We start from the raw sequence: 24,347 nt of genomic DNA on the forward strand, positions 1-24,347 counted from the left end.
TGATTTCACTTATAAGATCTTTTTATGTATTAAGTGTGTAAATTTTGTTTTTTATAGGATTTCAATTTGTTCTTTGTGGCGGTTTTATTAAAATAGAATTATTTTTCATGCTCAAATTTTATATTTAAATGTAGGCATATCTTTCAGTCTTTCTCTAAATAAATGACTTTTGGATTTCCTGTTACCTTTTTATAAAAAGGTACCTTTTAGTACCTTTGTACTTTTTTTGTTGTTTAAATTTTTAATCATGTGAATTTATTTTCATGTATAATGAAACATTTAAAATTATTTTTTAATAAATGAGTGTTCATTTGTTTTGACACCATTTATTAAGCAATCTCTTCCTTTGTAGCTTATCTGATTATAACATAACATTATATGATAAATTTTATAGGTATATATTTGTTTCAGGACAAATTTATATTTGTCTATCATTTTACTCCTACCAATGCTTTAATTGCTAAGTTTTATAAGGTGGGTTGCTGTATGGTAGGTAAGAGGCCTCATTTGTTTTTTTCAAAACTTTTGACTATCCTCCATTTTTTTCATATGAACTTTCAAATCAGTTTTCAAAGCATCTTGCTGTCCTTCTCAAAACTTTCATTGGTATTTGACTCCCTATATGTTAAATTGGTTATAATTCTTTCTCTAAACATTAACTTCTCATCTAGGAAGATGATATAAATCTCTTCACTTATCTTTTTCCATTGTGTTTATCACTGAGGTCATCATACAGGTCTTTGGTGTACTAGTTGATAAATTAATTTCTAGGCATTTAAAATCTTTATCTAAGAATATTTCAGCCTAAAGGTTGAGCACCTTTTTTTTTTAAGTCAAAGTATCAAATATTGGAATGTTGTGTTGAGTGAATGACCAAATCTTTCAGGATAGATGAAAAGAGCTCTCTAGTAAATCCATAAGAAAATAGTGCTTGTATCTAGGCTGCTTGGGTACAAATCTCTGCATTGTCTTTTAAGATTCAAAAAAAATTAAAGACTTTATTGAAGCATAACTTAAATACAAGAAAATGCACCCATTTAATGAACATACTCATGTAAATACTGCTGAAATCAAGATACAGAATATCCTAAAATACCCTAAAATTTGCATACTGCATTCTTTGTGTCTAAACACTCTTGGCCTCAGGAGTTATTAATTTTGCCTATTTTGAGGATTTCACATAGCTGGAATATTACAATATGTGCTTTTCTATACCCATTTTTGGTAGGGTTGTTGATATTTAATGAATTATTGATATATTAATTTATGACAGTCATACAAAAGAATTCTTTCATTTCTCATCCGATCCTTTAGGCTATTACTGTCCCACAGTTTACTATTACATGTTATATACCTCATAATGCATTTTATTATTATTCTTGTTTTTAAAAATCCACTATTGTGTTTTTTTAAAAATTACAGTAATATGGGTGATTTGGTGATGGGAAGCCCATGTGGATTACAACTGAGATGAAAAAAATGCACAAAGTGATGTAAAAATAAACTATTATATTAAAAATACCAAAAAAATACGGTAATATATGAAATTTACATAGTACTAGTATTTCAGATAACCCAATTATAATTGCTGTAATGTCACAGTAAACAAAACACCTCAATAAAGGTAATGTAAGCAGAAAAACTTTCACACTAGAAGTACATGTCATTGTAATAAAAATATTCTCTTTTAAAAAAGAACAATACCGGCCCTCCCTGGTGGCGCAGCGGGTTAAAGCACAGCACTGAGAATCTAAAGCCACTTCCTCATGAGTTCAATTCCCGCCTGCCCCGGAGGCGACCACATGGCGTGGCAGACCTCTCCTGGCCCGCCCGCTGCTCCCCTCAGCAGTGTACTTCGTCGATCTGCCTGTTCTGCTCCCCGCTCTGTCTCTGGTGAATTCTCTCACCCTCCGCATCTCTGGCCTGTACCCCAGTTCTGTACAAATAAATAAATAAATCTTTAAAAAAAAAAAAAAAAAAACAATATCAAAATGTTTCATGGAGACTTCTGCTTCTGGCCATAAAGGAGAAACTGGTACCCCCTAAGTGCTTTGTATTATCATCTCACTATATCACCACATCATCCCTGGAAAGTGGGTAAAGTATGCCTGGGAGCCATCAAATTACCTGGTAATGGTCACATACCAGTAAGCTATAGTTCTGAGGAACATACTCAGTTACACTCCAAATCACAGTGCTAATTGCCTCTCTGACTAAGGGGCTGTAAACATCTCTAAGGAGGGAAAAGCCATTAAAAATGAGGAATGGCATATAGAAGGGGTTATTTACGAAGGATAACTCTCAGTGAACATGTTTTCTCAAAAGCCTGGCCCAAGGTATCTTATTTTGAGAGGTCTAAACTCTGCTTTAACTCAGTTCTTATTTTTTTTTTTTGAAATTTACTTTAATATTGCATCTTGAACCTCCTTAGATCTCATTTGATGTTTTATAGGACTTCACCTAACACTGTGATCCAGAGCTTGAAGTTTTAAACCCATACTATCTAAATTCAATTCCATAATCATATATTCAGTGCTTACTAAATGTCAGGTAGTAAGGAAGACCTTAAGGGATTTGTGCATTTCAATCTATTGCAGTTGCATATTCAATCTGAATAGGTAACTAGTATAGTCCACTGGTGTGGGAGTATGGAGGGAAAGAATTCTGTACCATTCCACTTAATTTTTTTCAGATACTTTCTAAGATCAAGGCTAGAACTTAATTCTCTTGATCATCTTGATTTGTACTTATCTCTCTGTTAAGAAATGTGATTATTTCGAGGTAACTGAAATGAAAAGCTACTTCATTTAAAAATGACACTCAGAAGATAATTTTACTGTAATTCACAGTTGAGCTTTTAGTATTTACAAGTGAGAAAAATTTAAGTCTATCTTCCTTTTCTCTTTGGAGAAAATGATATTGTGTGTTTGGTATGGGAACCATGTTACAAAAAAGGACTTGGAGGAAAGAAACACCAGCTGCAGGGACCTTTGTGAGTAATATGTTGCTTGATATTGGCAGATAATCAACAAATACTGTTATCATTCAGCTCTCAGAATCATTTCCCATGTCTGGCTTTAAGGACCAGCACTTTCAAGACGTCTGATACATATTTTTCTGGAAATTCTTAAAATTCTTGACATGGAGTCTTAAAGGAAAATAAAAGACTCTTAATTATTTTACTAAAATAAGAGCTTGAAACAACACTATGTTTCAACAACAAGACCATACTTTGCTACTTTAAAACTTAGTGGATCACCCACCACTCTATGTAAGAGAACTAGACATAATTTAAACTTAAAATAGTTGTGTGGATCTACTTACAGTTATTATTTAATCTTTCCAGGCCTCAGATTTCTTGTCTATAAGAATGACTTGTGCCTACATGGATTGTGGGGATGAAATATTCTAGTATATCTAAGGTGCTTAGCACAGGGCCTTGTAAAGTGTCAGCAAAATTAGCTACCAGTATTTTCTATTTATTTTTAAATGAAATTTGTAAAACAATTTATATTTGGGAAAGTGTGCTATAACAGAAGGGATTCAACCAACCTTGGCACAAATCCCAGCCCTCTGACTGTTTGGACTTTGGCAAACTTTAGTTTTACTGATCTCTCATTTCTTCATCTAGTAAGTGGGACTATGGGTAACTCTTTACAGGTTTATTTGTGGGTTAATTGAGGCAAGTTATTTGAAAGTTCGAATTTTGCTGCTTGGCACATTGTAAGGACTCAGTAAATATTATTTAAATCTGAAACTTCCATTTGCAAATAATATGACTGTCAAAAATTAATTCCTGATCTCTCTGGGCAATTTTACTTTCCTTTTGTTTTATGTTTTTATAAATATTTTACAAATGTTTTTGTCTAATGTTTATTTTGTTTTGTTTTGTTTTCTGCTGTTCTATTTCACTCTTTTGGAAGATTGCCCGGGTGCCTGTTTAGATAAACTAATTTTGAATCTTTTTTCTTTGTAAGCTCAATACTGTACTCAATTTAAAGAATAGTGCTGGAGAAGGACACTTGGCATCCATTAAGAGTTCACTTATGATTCCACTGTGATGGAGTTATAATTGTGGGACCACTCCTCCAACCTAAGTTGGCTAGAACTGAATGCTGTCATAGGGAGAAATTTCTTTGCAGAAAAATATAATGTAGTTTCTTTGTTTGCAGTAGTCCTTCAAGGACTACCTCACCCACAGTGATGTGAGGGGAGTGATGGGGTGTGAGGAGGGACTTGTTTGAATGCATATCCCTGGGCAGCTACCCAAGATCTTTAAAGTTAGAACATTTGGAAGTATAGTCTAGGAATTCTCATTGCAATAAACTTTTCTAGTGATCAGTATATTCATTAAATACATTCAAGAATCAGGCATTTACATATAGCTTGAATAGTTGGGTCATACTCCAGAACATGTTCCCAGGCCCAAAAAAAACAAAAACAAATTAAAAAAAAAAAAAACTCCTATGGCTCTGATTTTGTTAACTTGTGCTGAAATACAATGTTTGTATAAACTGACAAATATCACTCACATTGTCTGCTGCATTCGTAGTTCTGTGTAACCAGTAATAGCTCTGCTGAATGCCTGAAGAGGAAAAAATGAATTCTAAATTAGTTTAATGAAGCAAGGACATAATTAATCCAAAGCATTTCCATCACCCATAAATTTCTTAACAAAGAAACAAAAACAACAAAAAAAGCCAATGTTCATTAAAAGTTTGCATATAGTTCTAAAAGTTCATATTTATTACAAAAACATCAGTATTGGTGACCTGGAAAGGTCACTGACAAGGCAGGGGAACTACTGGTGTACTGCTTTGATTGCATTTCTCAGAAAAATGCTGTAGTTCATAGAGCAAACTGTAAAATCATGTTATGTCTATAAATTGCACCTCATAAACAAACATAGCTGTGCCTATGCCATGTCAGAGATTCTCCCTCATTCCTGCTGCTTTTTAGCGGCAAGAGAGATGATTGATCATCTCTTCCACCCAGTAGCCATTTTGATTTCCAGCTGTGTTCCAGGCACTGGTACAGATGCCCCGAGTCATTCCTTATTTTACAAATAAAGAAACTTTAGGGTTCATCCAGTATGCAATGTGTCGAACTGATTCTTGGTCAAGTTACCAAAGTTCTTCACGAGCTTATTCCTCCTCTAAATCTTCTGGGCTCCAGCCCTGGCTCCAGAGGATCTCATAGGTTCAGTACAGCTCTGTTGCCCTGGCATGACCCCAGGACTGTTATATAAACCCTACATGCCATTTGAGGAAAATCACTTTCCTCCCCTTATGTATCCAGGGACCCCAACTCAGTAGCTTTGTTCTATCCTCTATCTATATAATTGTCAGCTTTTATGTTGAGTCTGATGCTTTATTCTTATTAATACCTGTAATCTCAAATGTTGCCTTCTTTTAGTTTGAATCACCATCATTTCTTTTATTGGATTCTGATTTGTTCACCACTTTTGCTTCTTTAATTTTTTTCTTCACTCTTTTTCCCTTTCAGTCTCTAATTTAAAACTTAATATATTCTTATCCATTTACCTTTAATTAAAACTACTGAATTATATTTTAAATGAGGTTCATTATAGTTCCCCCATGAAAGGTCAACAAAAGGATAACAGATGTATATATGGCATGACTGTTCAAATATGGTATCATTTTATTGCTTAATTATTTTAGGTTTTATTCAGATATAATCGATATATAATGAATTTCACTTATTTAGAGTGGACCACCTGAGATACGCATATTCACCTGTAAAACCTTCACCTCAGCTCAGATAATAAATATACCCATCACCCTCAGGTTTCCTACTGGCCCTTTTCAAACTCAAATTTTTCCCTCCACCGCCCCATATTCCCAGGCATTTATCTCCTTTTTCCCACTGTGTATTGTTTGCATGTTCTGGAATTTTGTATGAAGTAAAACATTTAGTATATACTCTTTTGTCTGGCTATTTTTACTAAGTACAGGTATTTTGAGATCCATCTGTATTGCAAATATTCTATTAATTTTTTTTCTAAGTACTATTCTCTGTATATATTACAATTTGTTTATCCATTTCACCTTTTGGTGGATATTTAGGTTATTTCCAGTTTGGGATCACTACAAATAAAAGATGATGTGAACATTTCATGCACAGACTTTATATTCAGAATAGAACAGCTATTTTATGGTAGGTTAAGAAACTACCAAACTGATTTCCAAAGTACTTACTTATACCATGTTACAATCCTCCCAGCAATGTAACTTCAAACCAGACTTCTAGCTCCTTCTCAGCCTCACCAGCATATGGTATGGTCAGTCTTATTAATTTGGGTCATTCTACCAGTTGTATAGCCCTTTCTCAGTGTGGTTTTTATTTCCACTTCTCTACTTTTTGAACATCTTCTAATTTGCATATTGCCCATTATATATCTTCTTTGGCAAAATATATTTTAATCTTCGCCCATTGCTTGAGTGTTTTAACTGCTGAACTTTGAAAATTCTTTGTGTGTTCTGAATATAAGTCCTCTGTAATTTGTGATATTCTTTCCTACTCTGAATATTTCTTTCAATAATCTTACAATATCTTCTGAAGAACATTCTTAATTTTGATGACCTCCAATTTATTATTCTTTGTCTTTATAGGTCGGGCCTTTTTGTCATGCCTAAGCAATCTTTACCTAACTTGACATCACAAAGGTTTTCTCCTGTTTCCTTCTAGAAATGTAGTTTTGTGTTTAACTTTCAGACCTGTGGTCTATTTTGAGTTAATTTTTGTTTATATTTTAAGGTAGGGAACCAAGTTCTTCCTTTTTATGAAAAATATAGATAACAGTTCCAGCACCATCTGTCCTTTTCTAGTGAATTGCCCTTGTGCCTTTCTCAGGTGTCACTTTTCCATATTTGTATTGCAGATAGTTCTGTACTTCAAGATTCTGTTTTATTCCACTGATCTATGTCTGCCCCTTCCCAGTGCCCCACTTGTTTGACTTCTATAGCTTTATAGAACAGGGCATTCGTTATCCTCAGAGGAAGAACATTGAAAACTACATGTGTAATCTTCAAAGATACAGATTTTCAATGTATTCAGTGAGAGGGAGAGAGAAGGGAGAATTTTTGAGAATAAGGTGGGAGGTGGTCCTGAAGTGTCTCCTAGTTCTTCTCAGGAGTGATATCATGGACAGACAGTTGAGGACATGAGAAGCATGTGTCTAGAATAGGAAAGCCAGTTTATAATTGGCCATGTTAATGGTGGGGGCTGAGAATTTTTACAGGTAAACCAAGTGACATCTTAATCCCCAAACCCCTCCCCTGCTTATAATTTTTACTTCTTTATTCATCTATCTTTTCTGAACTTTGTAGATTACTTAAGATAGTGTATACATTCTTCTAGAGAGAGCATGTCACTTAACATGTGGATTTCAGTGTCTCCTGTTGTGATTTTCCTGGAAAAAAAGGGGACCTGTTGTTATATCACAAAATGACTTGGAACTGTCAGCAATAAAATTATTTGAGGTGGCTGCTTTCCATTTTACTTTAGCAAAAGGCCATTAAAAAGCAGTTACTCAGCCTAGCAATCGGATTAATTTCTCCTGTGTAGTGAAAAATAGAAGCAACACATGTAAATATTTAATAAGTGAATATGAAAGCCTCTTATAAACAGAGTCAATAAACAGCCTCCATAAAGTATGGGAAAACAGTTTGCATTTTGCATGGTATGGTGTTTTCTTTATCCTGTAAGATTAACAAACCATGATTTCATCATTAGTCAACAAGATAGTAGAGAGACCATCAAAGCAAACTACGGGAGAGTCCAGATTGATTCATGCCAAACAAATGTTTGTAGCTAACAGCTGTATTATCACTGACTCTGATTTACGCAGCCGGGGTTCTCCTTTCATTCCCTAAGGGAGATGAATGTCATGTTGCATGAGACAGACACCCGCTCTGCTCTAGAGTCATGAATCAGGTCAGCTCTCTCCTCTGGGTAGCCTCGCCCTTCTTTGTAGGTGGGGGAAGTGACCTGCTACAGTTTTGACTGTTTTGTAAAACTGCTAATAGGCCCCTTTGAAGGTTGTATGAGTCTACTAGTGAGTCATCCAGTCTTTGATTCAAAAGACAGTGTTCGGTTTGTCAAAACTTTTAGATGTTTATGTTTTAAGTTACTAAGTTTCTTTTTGCCTGTACTACTTAAATCAAAAATTGAGTATTGCTCACTGAGCTTCTTTGACTTATTCTGCAGGCAGTATCTCTTCTCTGAACTCAGGCTAAATGCAAACAGAGTTCTAAGAGGCCTTTTTTCCCCTTCGTTTCACCTACTTACTAAGACATAGGCACCTTTGACCGAAATACACTAAACTATTTTCTATCAAAGCAAACCAAAACAAAATCTTATTTATTTATTTTTTCATTTACCTGAAAGAGGAAAGGAGACTGATAAAACAAAAGAATGGTTGAGTACACAGGACGTTAAACCCGGACTCTCTGTTAGTTGCAGGTACTATCTTTAACTGTTAGAATTCTCCATACGGTAAAGAGGACCTAATTCCCAGGAGAACATCTGGAAAGAGAAGTTGTAGTGAAGCAAAAAGAGCCCAAGGCTTGCTGGAGGCCTCCTGAGGCCAGTTCAGTCCAGGCCACTCAGCGGGTGCCTCTAAGCACATCATTTTTTTGACTGCAGTTGCAGGGTTTTCCCTAACTATAAAATGGGTTAATAACTTTTGCCTCACAGGTTTGTCATAAGATAAGTAATGCTTGTAAAAACAAGCAGCGTAGAAGATGTGCTCAATAAGGGATAATGGCAAAGAGTTGAAAAGCAGAACCAATGATAAAAGGTTAGAAACCAGTATCAGATAAATGCCCTGAAAGATTCTTTAGTCTCTAACCCGAGAGACACATTAGATGTTCTTGTGAATTTGTAAATATCGCCACACATTTGCGCACCACAATAGCTTGTGATGTGAGCTCGGAGAAAGAACACCATCCTCAGATGGGAGGGAGGCCCAGAAAGAGAGCTTCTCAGAGGAGGTGGCAAAGTTAGCTCTGGAAAAGTGGGTTAGGAAGGAAGAACGGGGTGGAAAGGCATTTCAGGCAGATGAGTCAGCTTATACTCAGACATAAAGGCAAGTTACAGGAAGGACAGACGTTTCATGTGCCTGGTGATGGGTATGCGGTGGCTGGAAGGTAGGAAAGCGGTAGGAATGTAATAGCTGTACTGTTTTCATAGTCTGAATTTCCCAAATAAAGATTTGGAATTGCTGTTATCACTTTAAGGAACTATTTATATGGCTTTGGTCCTGTTACTTTCTGATGGAAAGTAACAATCTGAGTAGATTGATTTGGCCTCTTTATTTTGGTTATTTAAGAAAGCCAGGAAATAGCCAACTGTACATATTGTGGGGGCATTTCAGTTTCTACCAGAGTTGGAACCAGTAAGCACGACAGTGAAAATGGAAAGGGCAGGGACAGTCAATCTATTTGGCGTTTAAGAAGTAAAAATATATTGCAAAAAGCAGGCATCATCAAGTTTCCTGAGATCTCTACTGGAGATTTTTTTGTTAAAGAAAAAATGGTGGCATAGCTCTGAGAATGTATACACTCCAAGTATTATTAACTAATCAATGAAAAGAAATCTTTCTGAGAGGGAACCTATATTAAAATGCACAATAAACTAATTGGTAAAAAGAAAAATTTTACCAAACCCAAAAAAACTGTTCTGAGAGAGACAGCCTTAAATAAAGAGAGAAAGCTTGGCACAATCTTTTTTAGTCAGGTATAACAAATTATTTTTCTCCCAAAGCACCAAATTGCATTCCCTTACCCTGCTACATTGCTGAGAACATGATCCTAGGACACCGTGGCCCTTCCACAGATACTCCTGATATCAATCCTAAAACCTATTCAAAACAAGAAGGGGGAGTCAGAGTTGGTTCGTGCCAACATTCCTGCTGAGAATTAGCCCAGTTCCATTATGTGTGTGGGAGCCCCCAGTTCCCCGCCCTTATCTGTTGGGGTACACAGATACAGCTGAGAGACTCAGCAGGGAGTACAAAGTTAGGAATTCACATGATAGGAACACTATCGCTTACTCCTTCATAATGAGCTCTATGCAAAAACTAACAAGTCAGGTTTTCTACCATTCAGTGTAGTGTCTTCCTTCCATGAAAAACTACTTCTGTTCCATAGCAAAAAAATTGCAGAATAATTATAGATTTCTTAGTATGAACATGGGCTCCAGGAATCTTATGTGTTTTTTTCATCGCTTTCAACTAACTAGCGTACTAAGGGACACATTAAGGGTTTAGTTTGTGCCTTCATTTGGCAGGTGACGAAACTGAGGCCCAAAGAGGGAAGTGGTTTCTCACATGGAAGGTATGTTAGAAGCCATACTAGAGTTTGTAGTTCTTAGGTCTTCTGAGTCCTGTAGGCCAAACTGTCCTTAAACCTGAATAGGATTGTAATTAAGTTGCCAGCTGCAGCACAGGAAAAAGAAAAAGAGTATGTTGTGAAATCTCTTCTGATTAGAAAAAAATAATGATGAACTTAAAATGTGGTATCTGTGCCTGTCTGTATTCACATACAGAATTTTATTTCTCAAACCAAACGTTTTTCTATCTTACTGATTGTCTCATTTCACCTCTATAGAATTGACCACTCCAGAGGGCCTGTTCATCTTTGCAGCCCCATTGAGCTCACCGTGCACTGTCACATATATGGCACCAAGTGGCCAGGTTGGCCCACATCAGGGAAGCCCACTTAGGACTACTTGTATACCTGAGAAGGACCAGTTCATCCCAGGCTTTTGTTCAAAGTCTGTGATTTGTTCTTTCCTAGACTAACCCCATCCATTTTAATTTTGAAAACTTCTGATGGGATTCCTACAGGTAATATTCTAGGCTGGTTTGTCCAGGACCTGTCATATTTTGAAAACATTTGAGTTAACATTTGAACTCTTTGTTTTTAAACACACTACTGTTAAGAACCCCCCACTTAAAGTTTCGTCTGTTCTTCCCATTGCCTCTTCCCCCCTCATGTTCACAGGGTCCCATCTGGGGTCGTTTAACCCCCCCCCCCCACTTGTCAGGAGAATGCATGAGTGGTAATAGCTTCTCCAAGGAAGATCTGACCTGGAAACTGAGCGTGTCATGGGAAGGCATTAAATGCCTGGTCCTGTAATGTTACATCTTAGCCAATTCTAGGTGTAAGGATCTAAAATTTGACTCAGATATACCAAGTATTGCAGAATCACAGTTTGATCTGCTTAGATCTAATGTTAAATAAGATCCAGATTCTTCTCTAAGTGGGCTGCAAAGCTACTTTTGTTGAGCACCTGTTAGGTTTACCTGTAAGTTGTTTGAGTAAGCTGTGAGTTGTTTGAGCTATGTGTCTCTTGCCAGTAAGGGACTGTGCCCAACACTGCAGATGGCACACAGTAACAGACCCAGGAATGTGTTAAATGAAGGAGACTGGTGAAAACCAGGGCTTTTCAGAATGTCCTGTCCCTGCATCCACTGCCAGTGGAAGTGGTTTTGCATGGTCTAACACATCCAGCTTTATCTTGCAACTTGACCTTCTTTCAAAAATGAAGAAGAAAGCATTATTCATTTGAGATTTGCCTAGCAGTGTTAGACACAAATCTGGTTTCTAAGGAAAAGTTGGCAAAGAATTGGCAGAGGAAAGTTACTCTTAGTTTTATGGGGGGGAATCACCGACTAAGCAAGATTTTTGTGTGGTTACTGTAGTCATGAAAATAACCACTGAACAACATTCCTAGTGGCAGAAAATATCAAAGTATAAAGCAGTTTGATAAATGCCAGGGCTGTGCTGACAAGCATAGAATGCCAGGCAGACCAGCACTCTCCTTACCAACCTGAATGATTAGTTGTCTTACTCAGTAAAACCCATGTTTTTTCCTTGCTTTTGTTTGTTTTTATCTAAAAGCTGAATATAAATTTGGTAACTGATGATTTGTGGTCATCATTTGTGGCTACAAAAGGTGATGTTCCTGCTCACTTTATTTTTTTAATATATCCTTTACATCAGCCTTCATTTTGTACAATGTACGGCTTCCCCGTGGAATTCCCGCCACCATCTCATCTGAGCACCATCACTGTATAGTCCCTTGTGCTCTTCCCACCCCTGTCCTGGTCCTTCTGCCTCCTCCTCCCTTACAGAATGTCTCTGATCTATAGTTGCCTAATGATTTTGTTTACTTTATTATAGTTACATTTTTTGTTTTTCTGCTTCTTTCTTTCTTTCTTTTTTTTTTTTTTGTTTCGTTTTCTCTATATTCCTTCTATAAGTGAGACCATTCAATATTTTTCTTTATCTTTCTGGCTTATTTCGCTGTCCTGCTCACTTTAAAATCAATTTGGAATCAGAGATAAGACTTGGAGATCTGTGTCACACCTTAAGTGCTTGGCAAAAAGAGAGGCAAGCAGAAAGGGCAGGGAGCCTGGAGGAAGGGAGGAGAAACAGCGAGCCCACCCCACCCCCCACCCCCCTGCCCCATGGGCCCTGGAGAGTCCCCAGGTGCTGCCGGCACTGCTAGCAACCTGTGACACCATCAGCTTCTAGCCCTTGGGTATGAAATGAGGTAATACCTACTTTGTAAAATTTTTGAGAGGCTTAAGTGAGGCACTACATTAAGTGTCTGACGCAGACTCAAATGTTAGATTAAAAAAATCAAATGACCATGAATTCCAGTGATTCTCTTTGAGAAAGCACTTGTCCTTTATCTCCCTGGACTCTAGCATGCTCCCACCAGTTAATATGATTTCTCAGTGCTCTAGAGCTCATCCTCTTACATTCCTCAGAACAGGCAGTTACAGACCATGGCCACCTCCTGGACTCCCCTAGTGCTGGTCGAAATTGAAGAGTTGCTGTGCCCAAACTGCCCGCAGGCCAGGGTTTCCCCCAGCACCAGGGTCTTAACTTCAGTCATCTCTGCCACCTGACTCCTGGTTTCTTGTCAGCAGCAGACCAGGTTCTCCTTTCCTTTGTGCACATGTGTTTTCTTCTCAAAGGGGAGAGAACAGACTCTCTGGTGACCAGGGCCTCCCTTAGCCAGTCTTCCAAGGGATTTCCCTTGAGGTAGCAGAGAGAAGACCTGGCCCAGCAGGGAAGGGACAGTCCAGCCTGTGGGCTCGCAGCTGCCCATTAATCTGTCAGGCCAGACATTCCTGTTTCTTAATACCTCATGGGTATCGTTTGTCTGCAAACCAAGAAACTAATTCTCCCCCTTTTACAGATGTCACTATTTCACCCCAAAAGATTAATTTCCCTCAGAATGAGAGTATATTTTCTACATAGTTTTGCCTTGAGGTAAAATAATAATAAAATTACAAAGATATTTGGTTCAGTTAATGAGTAATCTCAAAGCCTGGGAAGAAGAGGTGGGTGTTCCTGAAGCAGCCAGCATTCACAGACAGTTTTGGGAGGATCTGCTTCAGAAGTTCTGCCATTAGCCCCCACTCTCGCTCCCACTCCCAGTCACCTTCAGTTCTCTGCACTGAACACAGGCAAGAGGAGCTCTAGCTTCTCACACCTGCAGTGGTTCACTGTGGGCACTGGCCATATGCCTGGCTGATTTCTCAGGGCCGTGTATCTTCTATCACTTAATCTTCAGGATCACTAAATTATAAGGTGGATACTGTTTCTAATCTCTTTACAAAGAAAGAAACCAAGGCTTAGAGAAGTTAAATAATTTTCCAGGTGAAACAATTGGTAAGTAATAGAATCAGTAAAAAATAGAGGTTTTGAAATCTTTTTTCTCAATTAGGACTCTATAGTGCCTGAAGAGTTGTTTGTCCTACTTGAAAATCTCAACAAAGGACCCAAGAAGTGAAATAAAAATTTGGAATCTCTCTTATTCAAGTTTTAAAAATATTTACTGTTTAGTAGGGTTCCAGGTGCAAGTGGCATTTTTTTAAAATCTCAACCAATGTGCAGCTGCCAATGACATGGTGAAGGCTAGATTCACCCATTAGCAGTAAATTCCATGTAGTATTTACACATGTCGACTCTCAGGGATGAGCTCCTGAAGCTTACATAATGTTACTTCAGTTTTAAAACAGGGTAAACTACCTCTATGAGCCATATGCTACCTCAGCATTTTCCATAATTTGCCCTCTGCCACTAGCAGGGTAGCCGTGGTGCTACCTGGAGGCAGGCACTCGGGAGGCAGTCTCTGACGTGGCATTCGGTACCTGGGTTTGTTATGGGGACCCTGGCTGAAGAGTGGACACAGGAGGAGCTGACCCATAATGTGGTGGAGCATGGTGTCTTGGCCAAGAGAGCCTCTACCCACTCCGATTCCCAGCCAATGGATGGGGGCCACCTAGGGATGGTGCCAGCTGAGGCAGCCTCTAAAGCTGACAGCATTCCTGCCACTGGCAGTGTGTTCTTTATTGGAAGAGGCCTTCCAGGTTCTGCTTCTCTCTTTCCATTTGACACTTTCTATTTCCTTGTAAATGTGAGTCCATACAACAGTAGATGCGGTTTCTCTAGACTCAGCCTGTGCTCAGCTTGGACTCTCAATAATGAGGACTGAGGCACAGATGAAGACAGATTGTCAGCTACTTGGAGGCACAACAAAGGTGTAACCTCTGTAGTCTTTTTGGGTTCTGTGGTTAGAGTCATACCTGGCATTTTTAGAATATACGAAGAATTCATTTCAAGTGAAGCTAGTTGATTTTTTTTTTTTCTTGGAGGCCAGAGGCCAGAGGCCAGAAAAGCCATTATGAAGTGATGAGGAAATCCTCTAATCCTCTAATCACTTCCCAGTTGTCTTTGGTAAAATCTTTCCATGGTTAAGATTCTAGATTTAAACAAAGCAGCCTTCTAGCTCAATTCAACATAGACATTATAGGACACCCCAAGTGACTTACATCTTGTCCACATAGATATGTTGACCACAGGAGCTGTTCCTGAGTTTGCGTGGCAGGATCCTTAATTGCTGCAGCCCACTGTCACCCAGAGCTGGCTTTGATGGCTGAACATCTCAACTGCACTGTGTGCACACCTTTCCTCCATTTCCTTTCTTTCAGGTTGGAAAGCTTATCCAAGAAGCAGCTGGAAGAAGCAACTTGAAGAGAGTAACTCTGGAACTTGGAGGGAAAAGTCCCAATATTATTTTTGCAGATGCTGATTGTAAGTAGACCCCAGAGCTCATCCATGTCCACCATACTGCCCTTTGGTGCTCTCTTTTCATGGGACACCAAGAAAAACGATTTTTGAAGCTAAAGATCATTTAAGGACAAAAACCCGAAGCCTTTATTCTAAAGAAAAAAAAATAGCTTAATTTTGGAAAACAGCACTTAGCAGTTGACAACTAAACAGTTTGTTTTCTAGATACCAGTGAGTCATTTTGATTCAGAATGTAGAACAGGGTAAAAGATGAGAAGGCTTGGTCTATGCTATATAGCAGGAAGAGAAGTGAACCAAACCTCTGCAGATTGTTTTTTAAACTTCTGTTTTATTAGCCCAGTCAACATTTTCCCAGGTGCACATACCTTTTTGGTCATGCCAGCCTGTTTCTGTTGCTTCCCTGACTCCCTGAGGATGACCATACACTGTGGGTAGTTCTGTGTGAAGAGACTTGCATCAGAGCTAGTTATGCCTCCTGGAGCTTCACAAAGAGTTGGAGCAGTGACCTAGGGAATCCCATGTCTCCAGGCAGGATGCCATTCCCGTATTCAATAGAGGTGTGGTCTTTGTATTTTGAAAGCTTTCCAGGGAATGAAATCCCAAAATCTCTTTCAAACATCCTTTTTCTTCTTCACATCCTGTGAAGCTGAGCTGCTTTTCCAATTTCACCTCTGGAGAGATCAGAAAATAGGTTACCTGAGTTTCGGCTTCACCTTGGAATTTGCAGAGTTCAGCTTCAGCTTTATCTTAGTTGTCAAGAGAATCAGCTTTCTTCTATATGAATTCCTCTTGAAGAGTAGGCATACCACTGTCCAGACATTCAGCCAGTCATTTAGCAACTAGCATGTACTGGATTTATTAGTACTATTTCAAAAGGTTTATAAGAGAAAAATGAAAGTACTATATGCTGTTATGCAGCTCCATGTAAATATAAAGGAAATGTTGTGTTTTCAGATATGATCCATGGCTAGGATACTTTAATTCACCAAAATACTAACTAAACATGCAGCTATGAGGTCTTATAGGCCCAGGCCCAAGATACAGACTGTAACTCACTGGCCAAATTTAGATTACCTGTCTAAATATTACACTGTACTTTAGAAAAACAAAAACTGCACATTAAAAACACTGATTTTTTTTTTAACTTGGAAATATAGCAACCATTGGCTTAGTGTTTACATCACTAACAGCCAAACATAGTGGCAGCTTTCTAAGTCTCACCACATCCCTTTACTGCCTAGTCCACAACATTACATTATCTCCAGCCCCTTCGCACATTGGGGTTTGAGACTTCTGTTTTGGGTGACATGGGTCCAGTCAGTCCTTTTACAGAAGAAAGAGATGCCAAGTGAAATAGTCCAAATTCGCCTCAGGAACTACTCTAGTCAGAACTAGAACTAAGGGTCTAGGGATAGTCAGAACTAGAACTGAGTTGCATTATCACCTTAGTGCTTTCCACTAAGCTGCTCACTGTTACACTCTGTGGTAAGTGTGGAGAGGGGAGGTCCTCTGTGGACAGGCTGCTCTGCAGGTCAGCAGCGTTGAGAACGTGACTGCTTCCTCTTGCAGTGGACTACGCTGTGGAGCAGGCTCACCAGGGCGTGTTCTTCAATCAAGGCCAGTGCTGCACCGCGGGCTCTCGCATCTTTGTAGAGGAGTCCATCTATGAGGAGTTCGTGAGACGGAGTGTGGAGCGGGCCAAAAGACGCATAGTGGGAAGCCCTTTTGACCCGACCACTGAGCAGGGACCCCAGGTAGGGAAATCATAGTCATTCTTTTCTTCACTTAATCCTGGCAAGCGTAATAGCATCTTTGTTTTTCTTCCACCTCCTACTCTTTTACTCTACTAGAAATGCAGACAGGCACTGCTTACTTTTTATGCTCCTCTTTCCCTTTCTAACTTTTATCTCTGAAAAAAATGAAGGATTGTGGTTGCCTTAAGGCTGTGTTGAAACTTGGAGGTAAGTGGGAGTTTCTCAGCTCTTAGGAAATACGTGGTAATAACAAGATGTCTTGACACTTGAGCCTGGCCCCCATTCTAATAACCAGTAGACTTAAAGACCATAGTCGAGGAGGGTGGGTGTCTGCTTCCCAGACATCATTTATCTTGAAGATGCCTTCACCAGCTACCTATCTGAGATCTCCTATTACTGATCTCCTATTACTTGTGTCTCATCAATAGGAAATAAAGGGCTCGCTGCTTTCCCCTCTGCATGTGGTTCTCTCTCACTCTGAATGTTTTCCTGCACTGTGGAGAGCTAGTCAGGGCCACAGAAGCCCCTGCAGACCACGATGTCCAGCTCTTCGGTTCTCCACAGCCATCGAGGCCCATTTCCAAACACAATTCTGGTTTTGATCTGTGGATAGTCTGAGAATTTTTAAAGGAATATCAGAACCAGATCCCATCTGGAACATAGTGTGTGGGTTTTTCTGAAAAGAAACAACAGCTATGTTTTAGGACCAGCTGAGAGAAGATAGTTCAAATTCAGGTTATTATATTGTTTACCATAATGTTTTTAATATTTTTATAATTTTTCAATTGTAGTAACTTCAAACTTAACCAAAAAATTGCAAGAATAATAAATGAGCTTCCTCTGTATCTCCTACCAGGATTCCCCAATTTTTTTTTTTAAAGATTTATTTATTTGTACATACAGAGCTGGGGTACAGGCCAGAGGCTCAGGAGCGGTGAGAGGCTTCACTAGAGACAGAGTGGGGAACAGAACAGGCAGATCGACTGCTGAGAGGAGCAGTGGGCGGGTCAGGAGAGGTCTGCCGCACCATGTGGTCACCTCCGGGGCAGGTGGGAATCGAACTCATGTGGAAGTGGCTTTAGCTTCTCAGTGTAGTGCTTTAACCCGCTGCGCCACCAGGGAGGGCCAAGATTCCCAAATTTTTAACATTTTACCACATTTGCTTAATCTGTACATAATTGCATTACTTTTTCTAAACCATTTGAAGTGTTATTCTTTCATACTTCCCTTTAACTTCTTGTTACTTCCTAAGTATTTACTAAGAATAAAGATTTTTTTTTACATAGTCCAGTCATCAAATTTAGGAAACATAGCATAATTTAGGAAACATAACTTTTTTCACATAATCTAGTCATCAAATTTAGGAAACATAACATAAACATAACTGTAACTTCTGGAAGGCAAGACTAACCTTGTTTTATGGACTAAAAAACTTGCCCTCACTCATTAAACTTAATCCTTTCCTTTAAAGGTATAATAGGAGTTTCATTAAAAATGTACACAGTAGATTTGATATGTAGCACCATGTAGTTTATCCACTATTTTCATCATTTTTAGTATCAGTACAAATTTTAAACTAGTCATTTGGTTGTAGAGGCCAATTTGTCCCCTGATAAGTGACGAGTAATCAATTAGCCAGTGGATCCATCATCTAGAAGCATTGCCTAAATCTTCAACTGGCACTTTTGCTTCAGCAGTATCTTCAGAGTAAGACGTTTATTGAGTTCTTGATATATTAGTTTGAATCATAGAAAATCAAGATTTTTCATGTGTCAGTAATGGTTAACAGCAATTCCAGATGATATGAAAAAAATCAAATGAAAGATTCTTGAGGACATGCTTATTTCCGTTTTCATAGAAGGTTTTACAATGAAGTCATAAGGTAATTTCTTCTATAGATTGATAAGAAACAGTACAACAAGATCCTGGAGCTCATCCAGAGTGGAGTGGCTGAAGGCGCCACGCTGGAATGTGGAGGAAAAGGACTGGGCCGAAAGGGGTTTTTCATCGAGCCCACAGTGTTTTCCAACGTCACTGATGACATGCGGATTGCCAAGGAGGAGGTATCCAGCTTGGAGTTCTAACAAGAGCCACATCTTTGGGATGGTTTCCAGGGCACTCCAAGTAGATGATTAGAGTTTTAGTTCTTTATATTTTATATACACTGCAAGTGCAGTAAACATGGCTGTGAAAATCCTATGTTAACCAAAAAGGCAAACAAGTAGATAAAGTCCAGGTGACATGACTGCGTTTATTATTAGCTTACGGCACAATTGTAATAGCCAATGATTGGCCTCAAGAATACACTAGAGCTCAGTTTCCCCAGTAGTCCAATTTTCTGGGCCATTGTCAAGAAAGAGATGGCATCCAGACATCTTCATGTTTGTGCGAGACCCGATGCAGGTGAACCCACAATCCAGAGCAGTAGTTCTCCATGCTGGAGTAATGTTTAGGCTCATGGAGAAAGCTGCATTAGTCACACAGTGAAGTCAAGTGATGAGAGAGAGGTGGGGGAGAGGGGTGTTCAGTCCTAAGGGTAGACTCTCATGTAATATGGGAAAGTGGGATATTTAGTTTTGTGCCATTAAACTTAAATGTCATTTAAATAAGAAGGCAGAATAAACTGACTTTGAAATGTGGAGAGCAGGTACAGGATGACAGTGACCATGTTGGGTGGAACTGTTTTGTTACAGATCTTTGGCCCTGTTCAGGAAATTCTGAGGTTTAAGACCATGGATGAAGTTATTGAGAGGGCCAATAATTCAGAGTTTGGACTCGTAGCAGCGGTCTTTACCAATGACATCAACAAGGCCCTCACAGTATCTTCTGCAATGCAAGCTGGGACTGTTTGGTAAGATCAGTTGGTCGCATTGTTCTGGCCATAACACATTCCAGTGGTGGTGGAGGGGCCCTGTAATTCTCCTGAGTCTGGATAAGAGAAACATATATCCTCTGAAGGGATGGAGAAGGCCAAAGACACCCAGCCTTCACCCTGAGAAGGGATTTCCTGGCAAAATCAGGAAATCAAAGTAAACCTTCAATTATATATGTTTCGTCTGGGAGAAGAGCATTAAAAAATAAAATAGTAAAAGAAATACACCAGTGGGATTATTTCTTTGCAAGCAGAGATCACACTAACAATTCCTTGTTCCCTTCTTTCAGGATCAATTGTTACAATGCCCTGAATGCTCAGAGCCCCTTTGGGGGATTCAAGATGTCTGGAAACGGGAGAGAAATGTGAGTGTTCTAAGGTGCTGGTGTCGCTGGAGACACCAGCATAGGGGTTGCGCCTATCTGCATAAAGGAGCACTCACACGATTACTTCTCTTACTCTCATCCATTCATTAGACACGTTGCTGAGCACCTGTATACTGTTACAAAGCTGACTAAAGCTCAGTTCTCTCACTTCAAATGGGAATAGAGAAAATTTAATATACCCATAATTCCATATAATAATGGGCCATTATAGAAGTATGCCAGACAGGCAGAGAAAAAAGATCAATTACCTTTGCTTAACAAGACCAGAGAAGACTTCACAGAGGAAATAACATTTCAATTTTTATAAGCAGGCATTCCACGCAGAAGGAATAGCAGGAGCAAAGGTGTGAAGTCACAGCAAATATGCACTGGCCAAGAACAAAATGGAGGGTGGTGTGTTCAAAACAACGGGCTCTAACTGCAGGCCCAACGTCCAAATGTGGCTGTGGGAATGTTTGGCTTCACATTTAAAATTTGTTAATGGTCATTTGCAAATGAGGGTTTACATAAAATCTAGAAAGTTCAGTTTCTTTCTTGCATAGCAAAATTGCTACTGTTCTGAGTTTGCCCTGTCCCCACCACTACTGATGCTTCTGGGGCTGAATATTAGTGATTACCTGTCTTGCGCACATCCAGGTGACTGTTTCCTTCACCTGCTCAGCTGTGTTTGGTTCTTTTTCACTCTGGGACTGAATAATGGGGACCTACTGAAAATAAAAAGATTGATTTAAACTCATTGTTCAAGCTTTTAAAGGCCAGTGGGTGGAAGCAGAGGAGATGCCAGTGTTTTTTAAAGATCCCTGGCATATAGAGGGTGTCTTGGCATATAGAGAAAGACGACCTGTTGGAAGGATTTTACAGAAACATTAGTAGATACCATTAATTAAAGATCTCTTCCTTCTCATTTGACCTTCACAATGACTAAATGAGATGGATACACTTACCTTGATGTTTCAGATGAGGAACTGGTGTTTAGAACGGTTAAGTAACTTCCTAAGTCACTGGCCAGCCAGTAAGTGGCCTACATAACAGTAGCTCTGAATGCTTCTAGTGCTAGTGACACTCAGGCAAGGAAGTATAGTGAACAGGCACAAGAACCCCCCCCCCCCCCCAGGGATGAATCAGAGTTGGACTAAATCCTCCTGGGATGTGAAGGACCTGAGAAGTGTGACTGTAACAGAGGAAAACTAGACTTGAGAGGGATTTAATTTGCAGCTTTAATATATACAAATGTATTTGAGACATTCAGAAGATGATTGGTAGCCTACGTTTTCCATCCCAAGTTCCCATCCCCCATTTTCTCTCATTTTGAAAGGAGCTGGAGCCCTGTTTTCTAAATTCTATGATCCAAAAGTAGAAACATCTCCCATGCCCAGTGCCTCTGCTATTTCCAAAAGCATTCTTTTTTTGATCACAATCAAACTATAAACAAATATTGAGCATATACTTCGTGCAAAATACTGGTCTTAGGATGTGTGTAGGAATATTCAAATCACTAAGACACTTAAAGTTTTGTTAGATAAATGAAATTTACACCATTGAAAGAATCGGAAGAATTCCAGAAAAGACTGTGAAGTGAAGGAGGAATTCAGGAATGGGGAGATCATTGTGAGCTTAGAAAGCCCTGGAAACCTCTAGTTATGATCTAAAATAGAGGTTTAAATTGGCTTTTAAAGGAGAGGAATGTTTGGGATAGATGGCAAGAAATGGTTATGTTTTTCTGGGGTTGGTGGGCAAAACAAGAGAGTGGTGGGGGAAGAGTGAGTAAAGGCATTGTGGGAGGAATAAACATGCTACTTGAGGGAAATGCAGGGACACACAAGACTAGCCCAGAAGATTTGCATTCTTCAGATACTTTCACTGGTAATTTCTAGCCCATAGTCTTTTAACCCTAAAGTAGGTATAACCTTGAGACTAAGAACAGAATTTCTGGAATCACTCTTGTCAGCTCTGTACTTGTATTCTGCCACTTAACAGCTAGGCAGACTTGGACAAATTACTTAATGTCATTAAGCCTCAGTTTCCTCATCTATAAAATGGGAATTAGTAGTATAATGCCTCCCCTGCAAAGGGTTCTTGTGAGGATGCTAGGATTAAGCAAGCCAAACATCCAGCAGACTGTCTGGAAAACTTTCAGAAAATGTTAGCTGCTTCATCATCATTGATCAAGTAAATGAGTGTTATGTTTGTGATCCTTTTCTCTCTCTCTTTTTTTTTTTTTAATAAAAACAGATGTATTTTGGAAGTAAGCCAGAATTCTTCCTAAATTCCAGTTAGTATCACTAGCTTATGCTCTGTGTCTGGTGATGCCCAGGAGAATCCACTTGTTTTTGAAGCTGTGTGTCTTTTCTCACTTGCTTTATAGCCAGAACACATAACCAATCTGGATCCTGTTTCCTCAGTTATTAGTATTCCTTCAGCTGTTATGAAGTCTTATGCACTCCGAGTACCCCTTCTTAACTTGCATATGGCCTTGACTTTCTGCTCCCACTTTTCAAGATACATTCGACTTGTTATTTCATTTCCTGTCTCTGTGTTCATGCTTGCTTGGTCTCTGAGATGTTGGGAATGCTGCTCACATTGACTCTTGTTACAGATCATTAACAGAGTGACTCATCAGCATAAAATATGCTAATAAATAATTGCTGCTGGATGGCTTCTAATCCCTGGCCAACAACCCTGACCATCCATTAGGGCCAGCCCTCCTGCTGGGGATCCAGCTGTTGATATTGCCCAGGTCCAATCTGTTCCTATCAGAAATGTTCCCCTTGCCTAGAAAGCTGGTCCAGGAGACAGACTGTCTGAACCTCACAGAAGGGTGGCCTAAGTCTGAAGAACAGTGTCTTGTCACTTGTAGGTGCTTTGGCCTTCCGTGCTGCTGAAAAATAATTAGGAAACAGTGCCTTTGATGGGACTCACTTCATCTTGTCTAAATTATACGGATCTTTGTCCTGAGTTGCCCCTAAAACATGTTTTCTCTCCCTTAAATGTTCTTGAGTGGTAGGAAATGATGCAAATAAAAGGACCTGTTGTGATGCCCTGCTTTTTTTTTTCTTTTTCCCCTCAATGTAATACAGTCGCACAATCCCACTTAATCCTTCATCTGGACAGAATTATTTATCTCATTACCTACAAACTCCATGCAGCTTTGGTCTCTTACACCTCCTGCCCCCTTCTAAGAGGAGCAGAGAAGTGAAGTAGCTGGAAATGAGCTCTTGGGGCTCTCCCACAGTCTCCCCCACAGCGAGCCTTGGAGAGGGCTGCCCTCTACAGGTACCTGCTGGGCTCGCTGCTCACTTCTGGGTCAGAGACCAGAGCTTCTCTCTGTTCTGCCTGTCTGGGTGTTTCACTCTTCCTGTCCTCTTCCTCATCTTCATTTAAGGTCCCCCTGGAACAAAGGAACCCAAGCTAGAAATACGTAACAAATAGAGGGGATGAAAGAAAGCTGTAGACCTCAGCTGAAGGACAAGTCCTGAAGAATATGGACTGTGAAGATGAGCATTATTACAATATTCTTATGGAGGGCTCTCATGTTTATGTGTGCATGTGTGCATGTATTTACCTGCACAGCACACATGTGCACAGAGGCTACCTCAGCCAAGGAAAGGGAAGAGCTTGTTTGGCAGGCTTATCTGGGGACCTGTACAGAGATTCTAACTCAGTGGATCTGGGTGAGGACCCAGGATCTATACCTTTAACAAGCTTCTGGAATGATTCTGATGCAGGTGGGCTGGAATCTTATTTTGAGAAAATGCTGCTTTAAGCCAAAGGAAAAGGGCAGGAAAATACACATCCTAAACAGGAATCATATGTTATGGGTGAGCCTCAGTGATTGCCTAAAACAACTGGCTGAGAAACACCAAATTCTCATGTTTTACCTTACTTATAGGTATATCAGGTTGTATCATCTTAAGAAATATAACCTAGTGTGGCTTCTAATACAGGCATCTAAATGTGCCAGCACTCTGACACATTGCCCAGCTATGAAGGATGGGGTGTGTCAGTAGTGATAGGTCTGCCTCGAGGCATGAATTTCTTTATCTCTGGAACTATAGAATTTAAATGGGATAAGTAGATTTGTGAGAAAGACCCTAGAATGAGAAGGTGAAATAATTAAATAATTCAAACTTGTGGGCTTTCAGGGAACTTACAGCAGTGTTTCTCAAAGGGTAGGCCAGAAGGCTTCCTGTCTCTGTGTGTC

The 24,347-nt window shown here is 39.4% G+C and overlaps 1 protein-coding gene across 2 annotated transcripts in view; it reads left to right on the forward strand.

Annotated features, from left to right (window-relative positions):
* Window positions 1-24,347, forward strand: part of ALDH1A2 (aldehyde dehydrogenase 1 family, member A2) — an 82,353-nt gene that overhangs the window by 52,743 nt on the left and 5,263 nt on the right. For both annotated transcript variants that reach the window (XM_004687746.2, XM_012728807.1), the window contains 5 exons: window positions 15,035-15,137; window positions 16,704-16,888; window positions 18,787-18,951; window positions 19,582-19,739; window positions 20,051-20,125. In XM_004687746.2, coding sequence (XP_004687803.1) covers window positions 15,035-15,137; window positions 16,704-16,888; window positions 18,787-18,951; window positions 19,582-19,739; window positions 20,051-20,125 — 686 coding nt within the window. The remainder of the gene's footprint in view (window positions 1-15,034; window positions 15,138-16,703; window positions 16,889-18,786; window positions 18,952-19,581; window positions 19,740-20,050; window positions 20,126-24,347) is intronic.

Source organism: Condylura cristata, unplaced genomic scaffold, assembly GCF_000260355.1.
Source record: "Condylura cristata isolate star-nosed mole 26May11 unplaced genomic scaffold, ConCri1.0 scaffold00023, whole genome shotgun sequence".
Lineage (NCBI taxonomy): Eukaryota > Metazoa > Chordata > Mammalia > Eulipotyphla > Talpidae > Condylura > Condylura cristata.